The sequence below is a fragment of the Hypanus sabinus genome, assembly GCF_030144855.1.
Source record: "Hypanus sabinus isolate sHypSab1 chromosome X1 unlocalized genomic scaffold, sHypSab1.hap1 SUPER_X1_unloc_2, whole genome shotgun sequence".
Classification (NCBI taxonomy): domain Eukaryota; kingdom Metazoa; phylum Chordata; class Chondrichthyes; order Myliobatiformes; family Dasyatidae; genus Hypanus; species Hypanus sabinus.
In genome coordinates, this window is record NW_026778968.1 from 245,410 (window position 1) to 264,781 (window position 19,372).

A 19,372-nucleotide genomic window follows, 5' to 3' on the forward strand; every position below is an offset into this window, starting at 1 on the left:
CAGGATTTGGGTAGACAGCCAGACACAGACCTCAGACTGGAGTAGTCTGGCTGGGCAGTTGGCCAATCAGCAGTAGGCTCAGCTGGCAGCTTGGGTGGCCCTCTATGCTCTCCTCCAAGAATTCTGGCAGTAGTGAACCAGGGCCTTGGCAGATGAGACCACCACCGTTAGCTTCTCTGCAGGGAACAATGGGGTTGGTAGTCATGAAGCATATCAAGGGATGAAATGCCCATAGCAGAGAAGGTGTGTAGATTGTGAGACAGGTCAGCCCAGCACAGAGACCTTTTTCATGTGGAAAGGTTAGAGGTGGTGAAGCATTGCAGAAACTTCTCCACTTGCTGATTGACTCTTTACATGCTGGACTGCAGATGACAACCAGCAAGCAAACTCATTGAAGTGCCGAGGAGAGAGCAGAATGCTTGCCAGAAGTGGGAGATGAACTGTGGACCTGAGTCTGACAATATTCTGAGGGAAGCCATGAAAGTGAACTCCACGTTGGAGAACCAGGTCTGCCATATCAGCAGCTGACAGAATTTTGGAGAGGACAATTAAGTGAGCTGCCTGGGAGAACCAATGCACCAATGTCATGATTACTGTAGCCCCCACAGATGGTGACAACGTCATGATGAATTCCATGGCATTGTGGGACCACAGGTGCTGAGGGTCCAGCAGGGGCCACAGGAGCCCAAAGGGTCACTAGTTGGAGTAATTGTACGAGGCACATTGAAGGCACGCTGCAATGAACTGACAAGTATCTGTGATCATGGTGGCCCATCAGAACTGGTATCATAGAAAATCCAGAGTCTGTCATGAACCTGGTTGGTGGAGAGAGGCAAGAAGTGGGTCCACTGGAGTGCCTCAGAGTGCATACAACTCTCAGGTACATCAGCCAGAATGGGCTTGTGCTGTAGAGCCTGGTCCCAGATGATCAGGTTGAGGATCAGGGAGGATAGAATTATGGGTTGAGGGTCAGTCTCCATTTCAGGTGGGTCAAACTGTCATGACACATGTGCACCTAATTTTCTTGGAGCCAGGTCAGGAGGAGAAGTTGAATTGGTCAAAGAAGAGCCCAGCAAGCCTGACTGTTGAATGGATTGAGGATCTAGTTGTTAGCCTAGATCTGCAAGAGCTTTGTGCTTCAGCCATTTTCTCCATTCCTCCAAGTTCCATTTGATCATAAGTAGGTCTCCATCTCCAACTCCATAATTGTGTTGTGTAGAGTTGAACTTAGGCCAGAAGGCACAAGAGTAAGTCCTGAGTGAGATGATCGTCCTGGTGTCATATCACATACATTCACCCCTATCAAAATGAGGCCTCGCCAGTGTCTTAAATAGTTTCAGCATCATGCCCCTGGTCTTGCATTCTAGACCTCTTGAAATAAAGGCCAACATCACTTTTGTCTTCCTCACCACTGGCTCAAACTGCAAGTTAATCTTTAGGGTGTTCTGCAAAAGGATGCCCAAGTTCCTTTGCATCTCAGAGTTTTTGGATTTTCTCCCCATTTAGAACATAGTCTGCACACTTATTTCTACTACCAAAGTGCATGACCATGCATTTTCCAATAATATATTTCATTTGCCACTTTCTTGCACATTCTCCTAATCTGTCTTAAGTCCTTCTGCAGCCCCCCTGTTTCCCCAATGCTATCTGCTCCAATCTTCTGCAAACTTGCCAACAAATCTATCTATTCCATCGACTAAATCATTGATGTACAGCAGGAAAAGATGCGGTCCCAATATTGACCCCTGTGGAGCACCAGGAGTCACCGGCAGCCAGCCAGAAAGGAATTGTTTTATTCTCACTTGCTGCCTCATAACATTCAGGCAATGCTCTGAACAAACCAGTACCTTTCCTGTAATACTATGGGCTCTTAACTTGGCAAGCAGTCCCATGTGTAACACCTTGTCAAAAACCCTCTGGAAGTCCAAATATACAACATCCACTACATCCCCTTTATCTATCCTACATGCAATCTCCACAAAGAATTCCAACAGGTTTGCCAGACAAGATTTTCCCTTAAAGAAATCATGCTGACTTTGTCCTATGTTGTCCTGTGTGCTCCATTATCTCATCCTTAAAAATTGACTCCAACATCTCCAATAACCACTGAGGTCAGGCTAACTGGTCTATAATTTCCTTTTTGCTGCCTGCTTCCTTTCATAAAGAGTGGAGTGAGATTTGCAATTTTCCAGCCCATAATCCCATAAGACATAGGAGCAGAATAAGGACAGAATATGCTCCGCCATTCAACCATGGCTGATCATTATCCCCTCCTCAACCCCATTCCCTGGCCTTCTCCCTGTAATCTTTGATGCCATGTCCTATCAATCTCTGCCTTAAAAACAGCCAGTGATCTGAACTCCACAGCTGCCAGTGGTAACAAATTCCACAAATCCACCACCCTTCGGCTAAAGAAATTTCTCTGCATCTCCCTTTTAGATGGATTCCTCTCTATCCTGAGGCTGTATCTTCTTGTCCTGCACTCCCCCACCATGGGAAATATCCTTTCCACATCTACTCTGTCTAGGCCTTTTAACATTCAAAAGGTTTCAATAAGATTCTTCCCCTTATCCTTCTAACTTCCAGTGAGTACAGATCCAGAGCCATCAAACGTTCCTCTTATGATAACCTTTTCGTTCACGAAATCATCTTTGTGAACCTTCTCTAAACCATCTCCAATACCAGCACATTTTTTCTTAGATAAGGAACTCAAAACTGGAGGCAGATTCAATAGGCTATTTTAAGAAACTCCTGGATAGGTACTTGGAACTATGGATAACCCGAGGTAATTTCTAAAGTAAGTACACATTCAGCACATCATTACGGGCTGAAGGGCCTGTGTTGTACTGTAGGTTTTCTATATTTTCTAAAACTGTTCCTCCTTCCTCTTTTCTTCAAGTGTGGAGTGATATTTGCAATTTTCCAGTCCTCTGGCTCTGTGCCACAGTCCAATGATTTTTACATAGAAACATATCCACAATCTCTAATGCTACCTCTTTCAGAACCCTAGGGTATACTTCATCTCATCCATAAGACTTTTGTACTCTTCAGTCTTTTAGCTTTTTGAGCACCTTTTCTCTTGTAATAGTAACTACCCCCTCTCGTCTTCCTTCACATACTCTAACACCTGGCACTTTGCTAGTGTCTTCCACAGTGAAGGCTGAAGCAAAATACTCATTTAGTTCATCTGCAATCCCCTTGTCACCCATTATTTCTCCAGCTTCATTTTCTAGTTGTCCTATATCCACTCTGTACCCAGGAATGAAAGGAACATTTGGTGGCTCTGGATCTGTAATCACTGGCATAGGCAGTGGCGTGGCACTGTTGGTAAGAGATGGAATTACTTCTTTAGAAAGAAGTGACATTGGGTCAGAGAATGTAGAAGCTTTGTGGGTGGAGTGAAGAAACTGCAAGAGTAAAAGCACTATTATGGGAATCATATATAGGCCCTCCAAATAGTAGCCGAGATGTAGGGTTGCAAAGGGAGCTGGAAAGGGCATGCAATAAAGTAAATTCCACATTTGTAGTGTGGGATTCAATATGCAAGGGATTGGGAAAATCAGGTTGTTGTCGGATTGCAAGAGAAGGAATTTGTTGAATGCCTATGAGATGATTTTTTAGAGTAGTTTCTGCTCGAGCCTACTTGGGGAAAGGCCATCTTAGATTGGATGCTGTGTAATAATCCAGATTTTATTTGGGAGCTTAAGATAAAGGAACCCTTAAGAGTTGATGATCATAACATGATTGAATTCATATTTATATCTTGGCTGCTTAACAAGATAAAATCACATAGAGGAAAGATACTGGCAAGGACAGAGGAATGGCTGACAGGCAGGAGGCAGCAAGTGGGAATAAAGGGAACCTTTTCTGCTTGACTGCCAAAACTAGTGGTGTTCCTCAGGTGGTCAGCATTGGTAAAAGTGCCACTACTTTTCACATTGTTTGTCAGTGATTTAGTTAATAGAATTAATGCTTTGTGGCAAAGTCTGCAGATGATTCAAAGATAGGTGGAAGGGTAGGTAGTGAGGAGGAAGCAATGTGTTTGCAGAAGGGCAGACAAATTGGAAGAATGGGCAAAATGTGACAGATGGAATACAGCTTTGGGAAATGCATAATATTGGATTTTGGTAAAAGGAACATTTTAGACTATTATCTAAATGGAGAGAAAATACAAATGTCAGAGTTGCAAAGGGACTTAGGAGTCCTCGTGCAAGAATTCTAGAGGTTAATTTACAGGTTGAGTCTGTGGTAAAGAAGGCAAATGTAATGTTGGCATTCATTTCCACGGGAATAGAATATAAAATTAAGGAGATAATACTGTGGCTAAGTGCTGTGGCCACATTTAGAGTACTGTCAACAGTTTTGCGCTCCGTATCTCAGAAAGGATGTGTTGTCATTGGAGACAGTCCGGAGGAGATTCACAGGTATGATCCCTGAAAGAAGAGATTAACATATGAGGTTTGACAGCTTTGGGCCTGAACTCACTGGAATTCAGAAGAATGCAGGGAGATCTCATTGAAACTCACTGAACGTTGAAAGGACTAGATTAGGTGGATATTTCCTATGTTGGAGGTATCTAGAACTAGAGGGCACAGCCTCAAAATTGAGGGGTGACCCTTTGGAACAGAGATAAGGAGGAATTTATTTAGTCACACAGTAGTGAATCAATGGAAAGCTCTGCTTCAGACAGCTATGGATGCCAACCATGGGTATACTTAATGTGAAAATTGATAATTTCCTGATTGGTCAGGGCATCAGAAGTTACGGCAAGAAGGCAGATATGTGGTGTTGAGTGAAATCTGGGATCAGCCATGATGAGGCAGATTGGCCTAATTCTTCTCCTATGTCTTATGATCTTATGAGATCGTGGTCAAAGTAGACAAACACATACCTGTGTGGCATATCTCAGAGGATTTTGTTGATAAAGGTTTGGAAAATGGCTAGACGGTTGGAAAACCCAAGTATTCATATTAGCCAGTGAATATTATGAATGGCATCTTTCACTCATACACCTGGCAGATGTGAATCAGATTTTACACAACCTGTAGATCCAGTTTGGTGATGATCTAGGCCCTGTGCTATCAATAAAGGGAGAGGGCAGCAGTTCTTAATGGTGACTTTTCCGAGTCTATAGTAGTAGATGGCGGGATGGAGAAGAATCCTGCATGGCTATGGGGATTGGGGTGGTTGAAAGAAGCTATGCTGTAGTGCTTCAGTTATGTAGTCATTCATGGCTTGTGTCTCTGGAGTGGAGAAGGAAGACAGACAACCTTGGGGATGTATGGTAGCAGGGAGGGTGTTGATCATACAGTGAGCTCTGTGAGGTGGCAGGGTGCTGGCATCTCTTTTGCTAAAGCAATGCCAAGACATGGATTCCTGAGGGAGTTTGGTGAAGTTGAGGTTTTACTCAATTTGCATGGATTTATGGGGAGAACTCAGCTGAGTTTGCAGGCATATGGTCTGGCAGGTGGGTCCCCAATTCAGCAATGAACCAGATGACAAGGTGAATTAAGGCTCGTGGAGAGGAGTGGAGAGGTCAGAGGTAATCCAACATGAGAAGAGTGTTGGGTAAATCGATCAAGAGGAATTGGATGGCTATGGCTCACTCTGATGCTCAGGTGCACAGGCCCTGTATATGCTCTGAACATCCAGATGTTAAAGCACATCCATCAATGGCAGAAAGGTTGAGAGGTAGGCTCAACACAGTCTAGGGTGTTGCCTGGTGTACAGAAATTTGCTAGACACTCCTGTGCGTGTAGAATTGTTGGGATGTGGAGGAGGAAAGAGAGAAAGTGGAGCAGCAAGATGATAAGACATGAGAAAATAGGACCAATCAAGTGTGACAGTGGAAAAGTGTGTACAGAACTGGAGGAGATAGCAGAGGTACTTAATGAATGCTTTGCTTCAGTATTCACTGTGGAAAAGGATCTTGGTGATTGTAGGGATGACTTGCAGTGGACTGAAAAGCTTGAGCATGTAGATATTAAGAAACAGGATGTGCTGGAGCTTTTGGAAAGCATCAAGTTGGATAGATCACTGGGACCGGACAGGATGTACCCCAGGCTACTGTGGGAAGCGAGGGAGGAGATGGTTGAACCTCTGGCGATGATATTTGCATCATCAATGAGGACAGGAGAGGTTCCAGAGGATTGGAAGGTTGCAAATGTTATTCCCTTATTCAAGAACAAGAGTAGGGATAGCCCAGGAAATTATAGACCAGTGAGTCTTACTTCAGTGGTTGGTAAGTTGATGGAGAAGATCCTGAGAGGCAGGATTTATGAACATTTGGAGAAGCATAATATGATTAGAAATAGTCAGCATGGCTTTGTCGAAGGCAGGTCATGCTTTATGAGCCTGATTGAATTTTTTGAGGATGTGACTAAACACATTGATGAGGGTAGAGCCGTAGATGTAGTGTATATGGATTTTAGCAAGGCTTTTGATAAGGTAACCCATGCAAGGTTTATTGAGAAAGTAAGGAGGCATGAGATCCAAGGGGACATTGCTTTATGGATCCAGAACTGGCTTACCCACAGAAGGCAAAGAGTGGTTGTAGACAGGTCATATTCTGCATGGAGGCCGGTGACCAGTGGTGTGACTCAGGGATCTGTTCTGGGATCCCTACTCTTTGTGATTTTTATAAATGACCTGGATGAGGAGTGGAGGGATGGGTTAGTAAATTTGCTGATAATGCAAAGGTTGGGGGTGTTGTGGATAGTGTGAAGGGCTGTCAGTAGGACATTGATAGGCTGCAAAACTGGGTTGAGAAGTGGCAGACAGAGTTCAACCCAGATAAGCGTGAGGTGGTTCATTTTGGTAGGTCAAATATCATGGCAGAATATAGTATTAATGGCAAGACTCTTGGCAGTATGGATGATCATAGGGATCTTGGGGTCCAAGTCCATAGGACACTCAAAGCTGCTATGCAGGTTGACTCTGTGGTTAAGGCAGCATATGGTGCATTGGCCTTCATCAATCGTGGGATTGAGTTTAAGAGTTGAGAGGTGATGTTGCAGCTATATAGGACCCTGGTCAGACCCCACTTGGAGTACTGTGCTCAGTTCTGGTCGCCTCACCACAGAAAGGATGTGGAAACCATAGAAAAGTCACAGAGGAGATTTACAAGGATGTTGTCTGTATTGGGGAGCATGCCTTATGAGAATAGACTGAGTGAACTCGGCCTTTTCTCCTTGGAGCGTTGGAGGATGAGAGGTGACCTGACAGAGGTGTATAAGACAATGAGAGCCATTGATCATGTGGATAGTCAGAGTCTTTACCCCAGGGCTGAAATGGCTAGCACGAGAGGGTATAGTTTTAAGGTGCTTGGAGGTAGGTACAGAAGAGACGTCAGGGGTAAGTTATTTTTACACAGCAAGTGGTGAGTACGTGGAATGGGCTGCCAGCGGCAGCGGTGGGGCGGAAATGATAGGGTCTTTTAAGAGACCCCTGGATGGCTACATGCAGCTTAGAAAAATAGAGGGCTGTGGGTAAGTCTAGGTTGTTCTAAGGTAAGAACATGTTTGACACAGCTTTGTGGGCTGCAGGACCTGTATTGTGCTGTTGGTTTTAAAGTCAGGCTATGGAGCTGGAACACGGTCCCTCCTCTCTATCTGGTGTTGATATGGTGCGGACATTTGAAGCATGGATCACCAACGGCTCCACAGTAAGCACACAAACTGTTTCTCCATTGACACTCACGCTCTTAAGGAAGTTCTCCCTAACTGCATGGATTCTGGAGCTATTGCTGATGAGGGTCCTGCAGCCTGAAATGGTTCTGGGAATGGAACTGGGGTTCAAGCTGATGATCTGGAGGGTCATTCCATAAGATGTTTGTTAATACCGAGGGCTAGAGTGATGAGGCTTTCAAGATTTGTGGACATTTCCTGGGTAGAATGCTCATCTTTCAAGTGCTGTGATGGTAATGGGCCAGCACCGCTTCTACATTCCAGCTGTCCATTGCAAGGGCCCTGAATTCCACAGTGTAATCCAGTGCCATACATTACCTTTGATGCAGGTAAAGTATCTTATACGCTGCCTCCCTTCCAATTCCCAAATGGTCAAAAACAAAGCATTTTTCAGCAGTGAAATCCTTGCATCTGTTGCAAATGGGGGTTGTGTTGTCTCAGTTAGTGGCAACCCAGGTCAGAGCTTGCCCAGTTAAGAGGGAGATGAGGAGGGCAATCTTAGCTTAGTCTGTGGAATACAGAGATGGTTGGAGCTCTAAGTGCAAGACTCACTAGGACAGGAAGTTGCAGCATTTAGTTCAGGATTCGTCAAAGCATTCAGGTACGGAATCCAAGTCAGGAGGCTGTCTGTTGCAGATTGCAGTATCGAGTTGGAAGGTTGGCTGATAATGGTGAACAGATGGTCAATGATTTTTTTCTTCTTCTGAATCATATGCTCATGTCAACAGACAATTTCCTTTAGGCATGCAAACTCCACCGGGTCAATTGTTGGTTCACCCATCCTATCAAGACATGCAGAGGAGTCTTGCCCCAAACACAGAAGAGCAGAGATGATTCAGTGGCAAGTGATAACATTAATAGGAAAGTACAAAATAACAAGCCACAAGGGGCCACAAAACAAGAGGCAACAAGGCATAACATAACAGGCAACAAGGACTGTGGATGAGAGCTGTTTTTAAATAGCTGGAAAGAGTGATTTCTGTTAGCTGGGTAGAGATTGGGAGGTACCTCCCTGTACAGGCCTGACAAGACCCACATTCAATAAACTAATGCAAAGAAAATTATGCTCAGTAGATGCAAAGAAGAAACCATGAACAGTGAGACAGAAACAAAAATACTGAAAACACTTGGCCCCTTCAGATGTAAAATCAGTTAATATTACATATCCATGTCCAAAAACTTTCAAGAGAATCAGCTGATAAACTGTGTTTACAGGATTTTTGGATAAAACAGCAACTGAAGAGAAAGTACATCTAATTTGTGGTCAAGCTGATTTTTATTCTAACATGGCACGAAGGTTGGGAGCAAAGGTGCTTCTCTTCTGTTACATATACGTGGAGCAAGAATGACCACCAAGCAGTAGGGTTAATCATTTTTACTGAGTCACGTTAATCATGGTACCCATTTTTTAACTTACAGTGCAAGATCAGGTGCCATAGTAGTAGAGCAGTTAGCATGATGCTATTACATCCCAGTGTGTAAGAGTTTGGAGCTCAATTTCAATGCCACTTGCAAGGAATTGGTATGTCTTTTGGGAGAGCACATGAGTTTCCTCCAAGTGCTCCACTTTTTTGCCTCAGTTCAAAGACGTACCAGTTAATAGGTTAATTGGTCAATGTGCATTGTCCTGTGATTAGGCTAGGGTTATTAAATAAGTGATTCCTTAAAGTTGTTATAGCCAGAGGTGGTAATGTGGACAAGTTCCCACTACTTATTAAATTTTCCCAATGAAGTGTGCCTTAAAGCAGCCTCTGACAACCAGGTTCTGGACTTCACATGTGACAACTACGAAGCCTGGTGGAACCACTTCTACGGACAGGAGAAGAGGCAAAGGTGGCACCTTAAAACCAGTAGCTTCAGGCAGATGGGGCTTGTCAGCCATTGTTGGCAGCTCATCTAGAAGAAGGAAAACTCTGATCTCAAATCTCCACTGACTTGCAACTATACCCACTCATAGGGAAGGCTTCTGGAGTAAAATACTGGAGGGAAAATTCCCTCGGGGTTTACTCCCAAAGGGAGTGAGGGTCCTTGAGGTAGTGTTACATTGAGTTCAATGCTGACTGGCAACTCCTGCAATGCCTTAGGTATGAAACTGTCTCTGTCATGCCTTTGAGTTCATCAGAAGCGTGAAAAAGGGGAGCTTGCTACATGGGCAACAGATTTCCTTCCATATCGTACTGCACAGGCTTGTGTATCTAGACAACTATAATGCAACATCCATAGTCAACACTGACTGACGGAGGCCTCACTCACTCATTAAATAGGTGGGTTGGCTGACTGGTGCAGTTTGTTGGGCCGGAAGGGCCTGATCTGCGTTACATCCCTAAATGAAATAAATATTATCAACCAATTGGGGCCACCTCGATGAAACAACGTACACCCAAAAGCCCATGCATGAGGAGAGTCTTCCATCCGTGATCAATTAGGTGCGTATGCATTAGCTACATTCACACAATTGATCCAATAAAGCTCACCCTCCACTAACTTTCAAGCCCCGTGTCAATTCATAAACCATCTGCAAAAGCAGACCATCCCTCCAAACCTTAACCCAACATCCTTGTGTCTGCTCACTATGTCAGTTTAGCTACAAAGTAAGAACTTTGGCCACTCAGCGCTACAATAGGATTTGAATTTTTTTGTCTAATTGTGTTATTTCTTGTATAATATTGCATAAATTACCTTGTTTATTTGTGTTTATCTTGTGTATCTGATGCTATGTCCCCGCAATGCTGCAGCAAATTTATCATACGCTTACTTATGTATATGACAATGAACTCAATTTGTACTTTGACCTCCCCGACTACTAATCCCCATCTCAACTAAAGCTATTAACTATTTCTCTATAGCACCCTCCCACCCAAGAAACCCCACCCTCCATTCCTTACACCAATAAAAACCTGAACCACTAACCCTCTGTATCTAACCATGTATTTCTGCACAGCTGATCCTCCTGACAACTCACTCCTGCTCTTTCCATTTCATTGATCCTGATCAGCTCTTTCTGGCCTATAACTTTCAAAAAATCCTTTATATTCAGGTTCAGCTTCTAAAAACTCTTCAATCTCCAGGCCTGTGTCCTTTGCGATACTAAGGCTTAGTCCATCCCAGATTTATCCCATTTCCTTTCCTTATTCCACACTGGTAAAACAAAATGGATGACCTCATATTATACCAAATATCTGAGTGATGGAATCACAACAAACATCATTTGACCCATCACACTGCCACCACTTATGATGGGCAAAATAATTAAAAGCAGCACTGGGCCCTTTGGCTCTGAGTGTGCTCTTTAATAATCACTAATTTTGATTTCAACCACAACTCATTTCAGTTTACCTCATATAATGTTTTCATCCCATTGCTTAGGGTTGAATATAGTGACGTATACTTTGATGATAAATTTACCTTGAACTTTGAAATCTATTGAACCAATGTTCAATTTTTTCTATTATTAATCAGTCACATTACATTTCTGATTTGCTTTTGATTATTCTAAAGAGAAAGCCACTATTATTGTCATCGCAATGTCCTCTCACAAAACATTTCATATTTTCCTGCATTTATAAAGTTGATAAAACATTTTAGTTTTAAAATATTATTAACTATTTCACATTGTGCTTTTATTTCAACTGGAATGGTCAAGAGAGAAAAAAAATTAGTGCTTACTTCGACTTAACGTCATACTGCTTCTATCAAGCTGCTGTCTGTATTGGTGAATGTGTTCACAACATTCTGCAAAGGCATCTGCACAGGCTTTCCCAGCAGTTATATGTCTCTTTCTTCTACTGCAACTGAAACCCATGATGTTGACCTTCATACCAGCATTGCAACAGTCAATCAACAATCTGTCTGTGAACTTCTTCACTGCAAAAAAACAAAATAAAAAAAGACTTTATAAAATTTGTGAGAGTAAGGAATCTAAGACCATAACACAGAGGAGAAAAATTAGATCATTCAGCCCAACATTGTTGATTTATTATCCATCTCAACCCCATTCTCCTGTCTTCTTCTCATGATCTTCTACACCCTGCCTAAACCAGTACATATAAATCTCCAGTTTAAATATACTCAATGTCTTGGCCCCCACAGCCGTCTGTGGTAATGAATTCCACAGACTTACTACTCTCTCGCTAAAGAGATTCCTCTCACCTCTGTTCCAAATGGATGTCCCTCTGTGCTAAGACTGTGCCCTTTGCTGCTAGACTCCCTGACTATAGCAAACATTCTCTCCACATCCACTCTAAGCCTTTCACATTTACCTCTCACTATTCTAAACTCCAGCGAGTAAGGTCCTCGTACGTTAATGCTTTAATTCCTGGAACTTTTCTCATGACCCCCCTCCCCAATGCCACCTCTGCTTACGATACTCCAAGTAAGGCCTCATCAGTGCTTTATAAAGCCTCACCATTACTAGCACAGATATTTAAATCATCCTTAGTAACAGGAGAGGTACCAGAGGATTGAAGGATAGCCAATGATATTCCGCCATTTAAGAAGGACTCTAAGCATAAGCAAGGAAATTATAGGCCAGCGAATCTGACATCAGTTGTGAAAAAGATATTGGAAGGTATTCTAAGGGACCGGATATATAAGTACTTGGATAGACATGAACTGATTAAGCATGGCTTCAGGCATGGTAGGTCATGTCTAACCAAACTGAGAGTTTTTTGAGGAAGTTGTCAGAAAAGTGATTGAAGGCAAGGCAGTGGATATTGTTAACATAGACTTTAGCAAAGCATTTGACAAGTTCCCACATGGGGGCTTGGTCAAGAAGGTTTAGCTGTTCTGCATTCAAGATGAGGTATAAATTAGTTTAGACATAGGCTTTGTGGGAGATGCCAAGTAGAGGTAGTAGATAATTGCCTCTACGATTGGAGACCTGTGACTAGTAGAGGACTACAAAGACTAGTGCTATGTCCGTTGTTGTTTGACATCTACATGATCTGGATGATAAAGTGGTTAACTAGATCAGCAAGATTGTGGAATACACCAAAGTTGGGGTCATAGTGGAGAAATCAAAAATCAAATCAAAATAGAATCAAGTTTAATTAGTATTCGACCAGCTGAATGAATCAGCGCTTCTCTGGGCCAAAGTGCAAAATATTCAAAGTAGCAAGCATACATTCAACATAGTGAGTAACATAATTGTGGTGAACTACATATACCTGTCTGGACACGCCCCCCCCCCCCCCCCCCCCCGCTGACTGCTCCTGTGGCTCCTCCCACTGACTGTGGCTCCTCCCACGGACCCCGGTATAAAGGCGATTGGAGACACAGCCCCGGTCTCAGTCTCCAGGATGTAGTATGGTGGTCAATTGCTGCTTGTTCTTTCTTCCAGCCAATAAAAGCCTATATCTCGCCTCACGTCTCTGAGAGTTATTGATGGTGCATCAATAATTCAAAACAGCAAACAACATTCAAAATAGCAAGGAAGTGGCTTCTGGATGTAAGCAATCTAGCTTGTCATTCCACTGCTTGAAAGCTAAAGGGAAGATTGACAGGAGAGACCAGCCCCCACCGAGTGTGAATGCCATGTTTCCAGCATCTCGTAAGCCTGAGGCTTTAAGCTTAGTGCTCGCTACAGCTGAGGTTACATAGCTTCCATGTCATCAGCCCCACCACCAGGCAAGGGTAAGAGGCCTGTGGCAACTTACATTATCACTATCCAATAGAGTTACATAAGAACATTAAAAATAGGAGCAGGAGCAGGCCTGTTCTTACATATTTATATATCTAGTCCCTTCGAATACCTTCCAATAACTTTCCCACAAGTGATGTCAGACTCACTGGCCTATAGGTTAATGACTTATTCTTAAATCCTTACATAAACAGCATAACAACATTCACTATCCTCCAATCTTCTCAGCTCACCTGTGGCTATGGATGTTTAGGGTCTCTGCAAATTCCGCACTAGTCTCCCAATGGTTCCAGGGGAACTCCTTGACAGGCACTGGAGGTTTATCCACTCTAATTTGCCTCTAGACAGCAAATGCTTCCTCTCTGTAACCTGTATAGGGCCCATGGCCCCTCTGCTGCATTGCCTTACATCTACAGATTCTGTCTCCTGAGTAAATAGAAATGTAAAAAGTCCATTTATAACCCCCCGCCCTTTCATCACCATGCATAGGTTACCAGCTTGATCTTCCAGAGGACCAATTTTGTCCCTTGCTATCTTTCTGCTCTTAACCTATCAATGGAAGTCATAAGGATTCTCCTTCACTTCTTCTGCCAGAGCAACCTCATATCTTCTTTTATCCCTCTTGATTTCCTCTTACATTTTTGTACTAATTAAATATTTAATTTGTTCCTACTTGCCTGTATCTGATATGCACCTCCTTTTTTTTCTTAACTGGGACCTCAATATCTCTTGAAAACCAAGGTTCCCTAAACTTCTTGTATTTGCCTTTTATTGTGCAGAACATACAAACTCTATACTTTCAAAATTTCACTTTTGAAGTCATCCACTAAACAAGTTGTTGTTGTGGGAATTGAGAGAAGAGATCGCAGGAGCATTAGCCATGATCTTTGAATCCTCTTTGGCTGCAGGGGAAGTGCTGGAGGACTGGAGAATGGCAAATGTAGTTCCCTTGTTTAAAAAAGGTAATAAGGAAAAACCTGGGAACCATAGACCGGTGAGTCTTACGTCAGTGGTATGCAAACTACTGGAAAGGATTCTTAAGGATAGAATCTACGAGCATTTGGAGAAGTACAGTCTACTCATGGATAGTCAACATGGCTTTGTGAAGGGAAGGTCCTGCCTCACGAGCCTGATTGAGTTTTTTGAAGAGGTAGCAAAAGAAATCGATGAGGGTAGGGCAGTGGATGTGGTCTACATGGACTTTAGCAAAGCATTTGACAAGGTCCCTCATGAGAGACTCATCCAGAAAGTCATGAGGCATGGGATTAGTGGAACCTTAGCTGTTTGGATAAAAAAAATGGCTTAAAGGAAGAAAGCAGAGAGTAGTTGTGGAAGAAAGTATTCTGCCTGGAGGTCGGTGACTAGTGGAGTGCTGCAGGAATCTGTCCTGGGACCCCTGCTATTTGTGATTTTTATAAATGACCTGGATGTAGAGGTGGAAGGATGGGTGAATAAGTTTGTGGATGACACGAAGATTGGAGGAGTTGTGGATGGAGCTGTAGCTGGTTTGAAGGTTACAAGAGGATATAGACAGGCTGCAGAGTTGGGCAGAAGAATGGCAGATGGAGTTCAATTCGGACAAGTGTGAGGTGAAGCAGTTTGGAAGGACAAACCAAAAGACTGAGTACAGGGTTAATGGTCAGTTACTTAAGTGTGTGGATGTACAAAGGTACCTTGGGGTTCAAATCCATACATCCCTCAAGGTCGCTGCACAGGTTGATAGGGTGGTTAAGAAGGGCTATGGGATGCTAGGCTTCATAAACGGGGGAGTGAGTTCAAGAGTAGAGAGGTCCTGTTGCAACTCTACAAATCTCTGGTGAGACCGCACTTAGAGTATTGTGTTCAATTCTGGTCACCTCATTACAGGAAGGATGTGGAAGCTATGGAGAGGGTGCAGAGGAGATTTACCAGAATGTTACCTGGATTGGAGAACATGTCATATGAAGCAAGGTTAACAGAGCTGGGACTTTTCTCTTTGGAGCGTAGAAGAATGAGAGGGGACTTGATAGAGGTCTACAAGATTATGAGAGGCATTGAAACAGTACCTAATGCACCATTGAAACCCTAATGCACCAGTAGCAAATACCAGAGGGCATATGTACAAAATTAAGGGAGGGAAGTTTAGGGGAGACATCAGGGGTAAGTTGTTGTTGTTTTTTTTTACACAGAGGGTTGAGAGTGCCTGGGATGCCTTGTCAGCGATGATGGTGGAGGCTAAAACATTAGGGGTATTTAAGAGCCACTTGGACAGGCACATGGATGAAAGAAAAATGTAGGGTTATGGGGTAGTGTGGGTTTACTACTTTTTTTAAGGATTATATGGGTCGGCTCAACATGGAGGGCTGAAGGGCCTGTTCTGTGCTGTAGTGTTCTATGGTTCTATGGTTCTAAGTATATCTTTACCAATCCACACAGATCATTTCTGATACTGTCAAAATTGGCATTTCTCCAATTTAGAATTTCATCCCAAGGACCAAACCTATCCTTTTCCATAATTACCTTGCAGCTAATGGCAGTATGATCTAGATGCAAAGTGTCCCTTGATACAAACTTCTGTCACCTGCCCTTTGTCAGTCCCTAAAAGAGCAGAAGACCATAAGACATAGGAGCAGAATTACGTCATCTAGCCCATCGAGTCTGCTCTGCCATTCAATTATTTTTTCTCCTCCTCAACCCCAGTTCCCTGCCTTCTCCCTGTAACCTTTGATGACATGTCCAATCAAGAACCTATCAATCTCTGCCTTAAATACACCTAACAACCTGGCTTCCACTGCTACATGTGGCAACAAATTCCACAAATTCACCACCCTTTGGCCATGCCCTCTTGCCCTTGACTCTCCCAGCATGGGAAACATCCTTTCCACATCTACTCTGTCTCGGCCTTTCAATATTCAAAAGGTTTCAATGAGATTCCCCCCTCATCCTTCTGAATTCCAGTGAGTACAGACCCAGTGCCATCAAATGTTCCTCATAAGATAACCCTTTCACCCTTTCACTCCTGGAGTTGGAATATTATGGTGAGGTTGTATAAGACATTAGTGAGGCTGAATTTGTAGTTTTGGTCACCCAATTACAGGAAGGATATTAATAAGGTTGAAAGAGTGCAGAGGAGATTTACAAGGATGTTGTTGGAACTTGAGAAACTGAGTTACAGAGAAAGGTTGAATAAGTTAGGACTTTATTCCCTGGAGCATGGAAGAATGAGGGGAGATTTGATAGAGGTATATAAAATTATGATGGGTATAGATAGAGTGAATGCAAGCAGGCTTTTCCCACTGAGGCTGGGACAGAAAAAAAAACAGAGGACGTGGGTTGAGGGTAAAAAGGGAAAAGTTTAAACAGAACATTAGGGGCAGCTTCTTCACACAGAGAGTGTGGAATGAGCTGCCAGTTGAAGTGGTGAATGCAGGCTCACCTTTAACATTTAAGAAAAACTTGGACAGGTACATGGATGGGAGGGGGTATGGAGGGTTATAATCTAGGTGCAGGTTAGTGGGGCTAGGCAGAAAAATGGTTCAGCACAGCCAAGAAGGGCCAAAGGGCCTGTATTTCTGTGCTGTAATGTTCTATGGTTTAGACCCAGTGGTGAAGAAGCTCCTCCAGCAATTTCCAAATCAGGATGGTTTATGACTTAGAGAGGAGTTTAACAGTGTTTCCAAGACTTTGGTGTCTTTGTACTCCTTGGTAGTAGAGTTATGGGGTTAAGAGATGCTGCTAGAGAAATTTATTTTAGATGGTATGACAATATTAGAGGAATCAAATATTTAGAACTGTTAATAAGGTGCCAATAAATCAGGCTGTTTAGTTCTAGATGGTGTCAACATTCCTGTGGGTTGTTGGAACTCCACTTATCCAAGAAAATGGAGTTTTGCTATTATCCTTCTGATGTGCCTTGTGAATTAAATGAGAACTTTTCACGAGTCAGGCACTTGGTACTTTTGACAGGATACCCAATTTTTGACCTAACTTATAACCAGGGTATTTATTCATGCTGGAACAAACCTTGAGTAATCTCTTTGCAGGACACCTCTGTTCTATCCATGGAGAAAATCCTGAACATGCACTCACCCACTATGTTTTTCTCCCTTGATAAACTCTCTCTCTGACCAACTTTAGGTCTCGCCCTATATCTTTTCTTTGTGAATGACCATAAGACCATAAAATATAGGAGCAGAATTAAGCCATTTGTCCCATCGGGTCTGCTCTACTATTTCATCATGGCTGATCCAGTTTTTCTCTCAGCCCCAATCTTCTGCCTTTTCCCCATATCCCTTCAAACCCTGACCAATCAAGAATCTATCAAACGCTGTCTTAAATATACATAAAGACTTGGCCTCTGCAGCTGCCTGTGACAAAGAATTCCACAGATTGACCACTCTCTGGCTATAGAAATTCCTCATCTCTGTTCTAAAAGGACACCCCTCTAGTCTGAGGCTTTGTCCTCTGGTCTGAGACTCTCCCACCACAGGAAACATCTTCTCCACACTCACTCCATCAAAGCCTTTCACCCTTTGATAGCTTTCAATGAGGGCACGTCTTATTCTTCTGAATTCTAGTGAGTACAGGCCCAGATCAATAAAACTCTTCATTCAATCTTGGAATCATTTTTGAAAACCTCCTTTGAACCCTCTCCAGTTTCAGCACATCTCTTCAGGACATGGGATATGGGGTGAAGGCAGGACATTGAGGCTGAGGGCAAAAATAGATCAGCTATAATGAAGTGGCGAGCAGACTCAAAGCGCCAAATGGCCTCATCCTGCTCCCATACTTCATGGTCTTATCCGTTCTAAGATAAGGGGCCCAAAACTGTTCACAATTCTCCAAGTGAGACCTCAGCAGTGCTTCATTAATCCTTAACATTACAACTTTGCTTTTATATTCTAGTCCTCTTGAAATGAATGCTAAGATTGCATTTGCCTTCTTCACCACAGACTTAAGAGCTTACTTCTCTATCTCAATTTTGTTATTTTTATCTTGTCTCCAACTGCCATTCTTTTAGGAAATTTGATACATTGGCAATTTAGCCTGTGCCCAATCAAACATTCCCACTGTTCTGCCCATCCTCCCCCTATGCAATTTCAGAAATCTTGCAGTTTTTCATTAATTATAATAGGTAGGTTAGACTCTCTCCTTTTCTTTTGGAGACAGTTATTGTTTGCCATTTTGGTGATGTAATTTTACTTGTCGCTTATCAGCTTATGCCTGAACTTAACAAGTTAAACTAGACCTCTGACTTCCGGTCAAGATGGCGATTGACTGGTCACTAAAAACTTTTGCTCTGCTCTGTTTCTTATCTCTGCATTCTTTCTCTCCTTTTTTAAAAAATCCATACTGTTAAACTTTTTATTCTCCTTCCCGCCTATGAATATGCCTGCTTTACAATAACCTCAAAGAGTTCCAATCCCGGGAAAAAATATGTTCTAGTGGCTGGCCCGTTGGGCAAAAACATTATCTTGATACTGGATCAGCATTGTCCTCTCTCAGTTTGTTGGAATCAAAGTTGGATCAAATCAATTTCAAAGTGGAGGATCATGCCCAATGCTTATCAAGTCTCGAGCTTGTTAAACAAGATTTGGGACAACGCGTTAATGAACTGGAAAACATTTTTTCCAGTTTGCGCGATAATAATAACAAGCTATCAGTAAAGGTTACTGACCTGGAAAGCTGAAGCAGACGTAAGAACCTACAAATCTTGGGCGAGTTGGAGTCTATCTAATGTGGAAGTCCCACTGAATTTTTCTCCACTCTGCTCTGTGAGATTTTTGGGAAGGATAAACTTTCAACTCTGCCCGAGGTAGATAGAGCTCACCGTTCCTTAGCAGCGAAACCCCCTTTGGAACACAGACCATGCCCAGTAATTTTACGATTTCATCGCTACCAGATTGGTCAGGGAGGCTCAGCGGAGAAAGAATTTAGAGTACAAGGGTCAATCAATTCATGTTGTTGAGGATTATACTCCTCAAGTTTTGACTCTATGAGCTGAGTATAGAGAAGTTCCTCATTTAATTGTGGATTCAGGCATTCTCTTCAGTTTCAGGCACGACTTCGA

The 19,372-nt window shown here is 42.9% G+C and overlaps 1 protein-coding gene across 1 annotated transcript in view; it reads right to left on the minus strand.

Annotated features, from left to right (window-relative positions):
- The window catches only part of LOC132385622 (complement C3-like), a 300,827-nt gene that overhangs the window by 161,607 nt on the left and 119,848 nt on the right, over positions 1-19,372 (minus strand). The window contains exon 17 of the mRNA XM_059957796.1: positions 11,352-11,549. Within this exon, the coding sequence (XP_059813779.1) occupies positions 11,352-11,549 (198 nt within the window). The remainder of the gene's footprint in view (positions 1-11,351; positions 11,550-19,372) is intronic.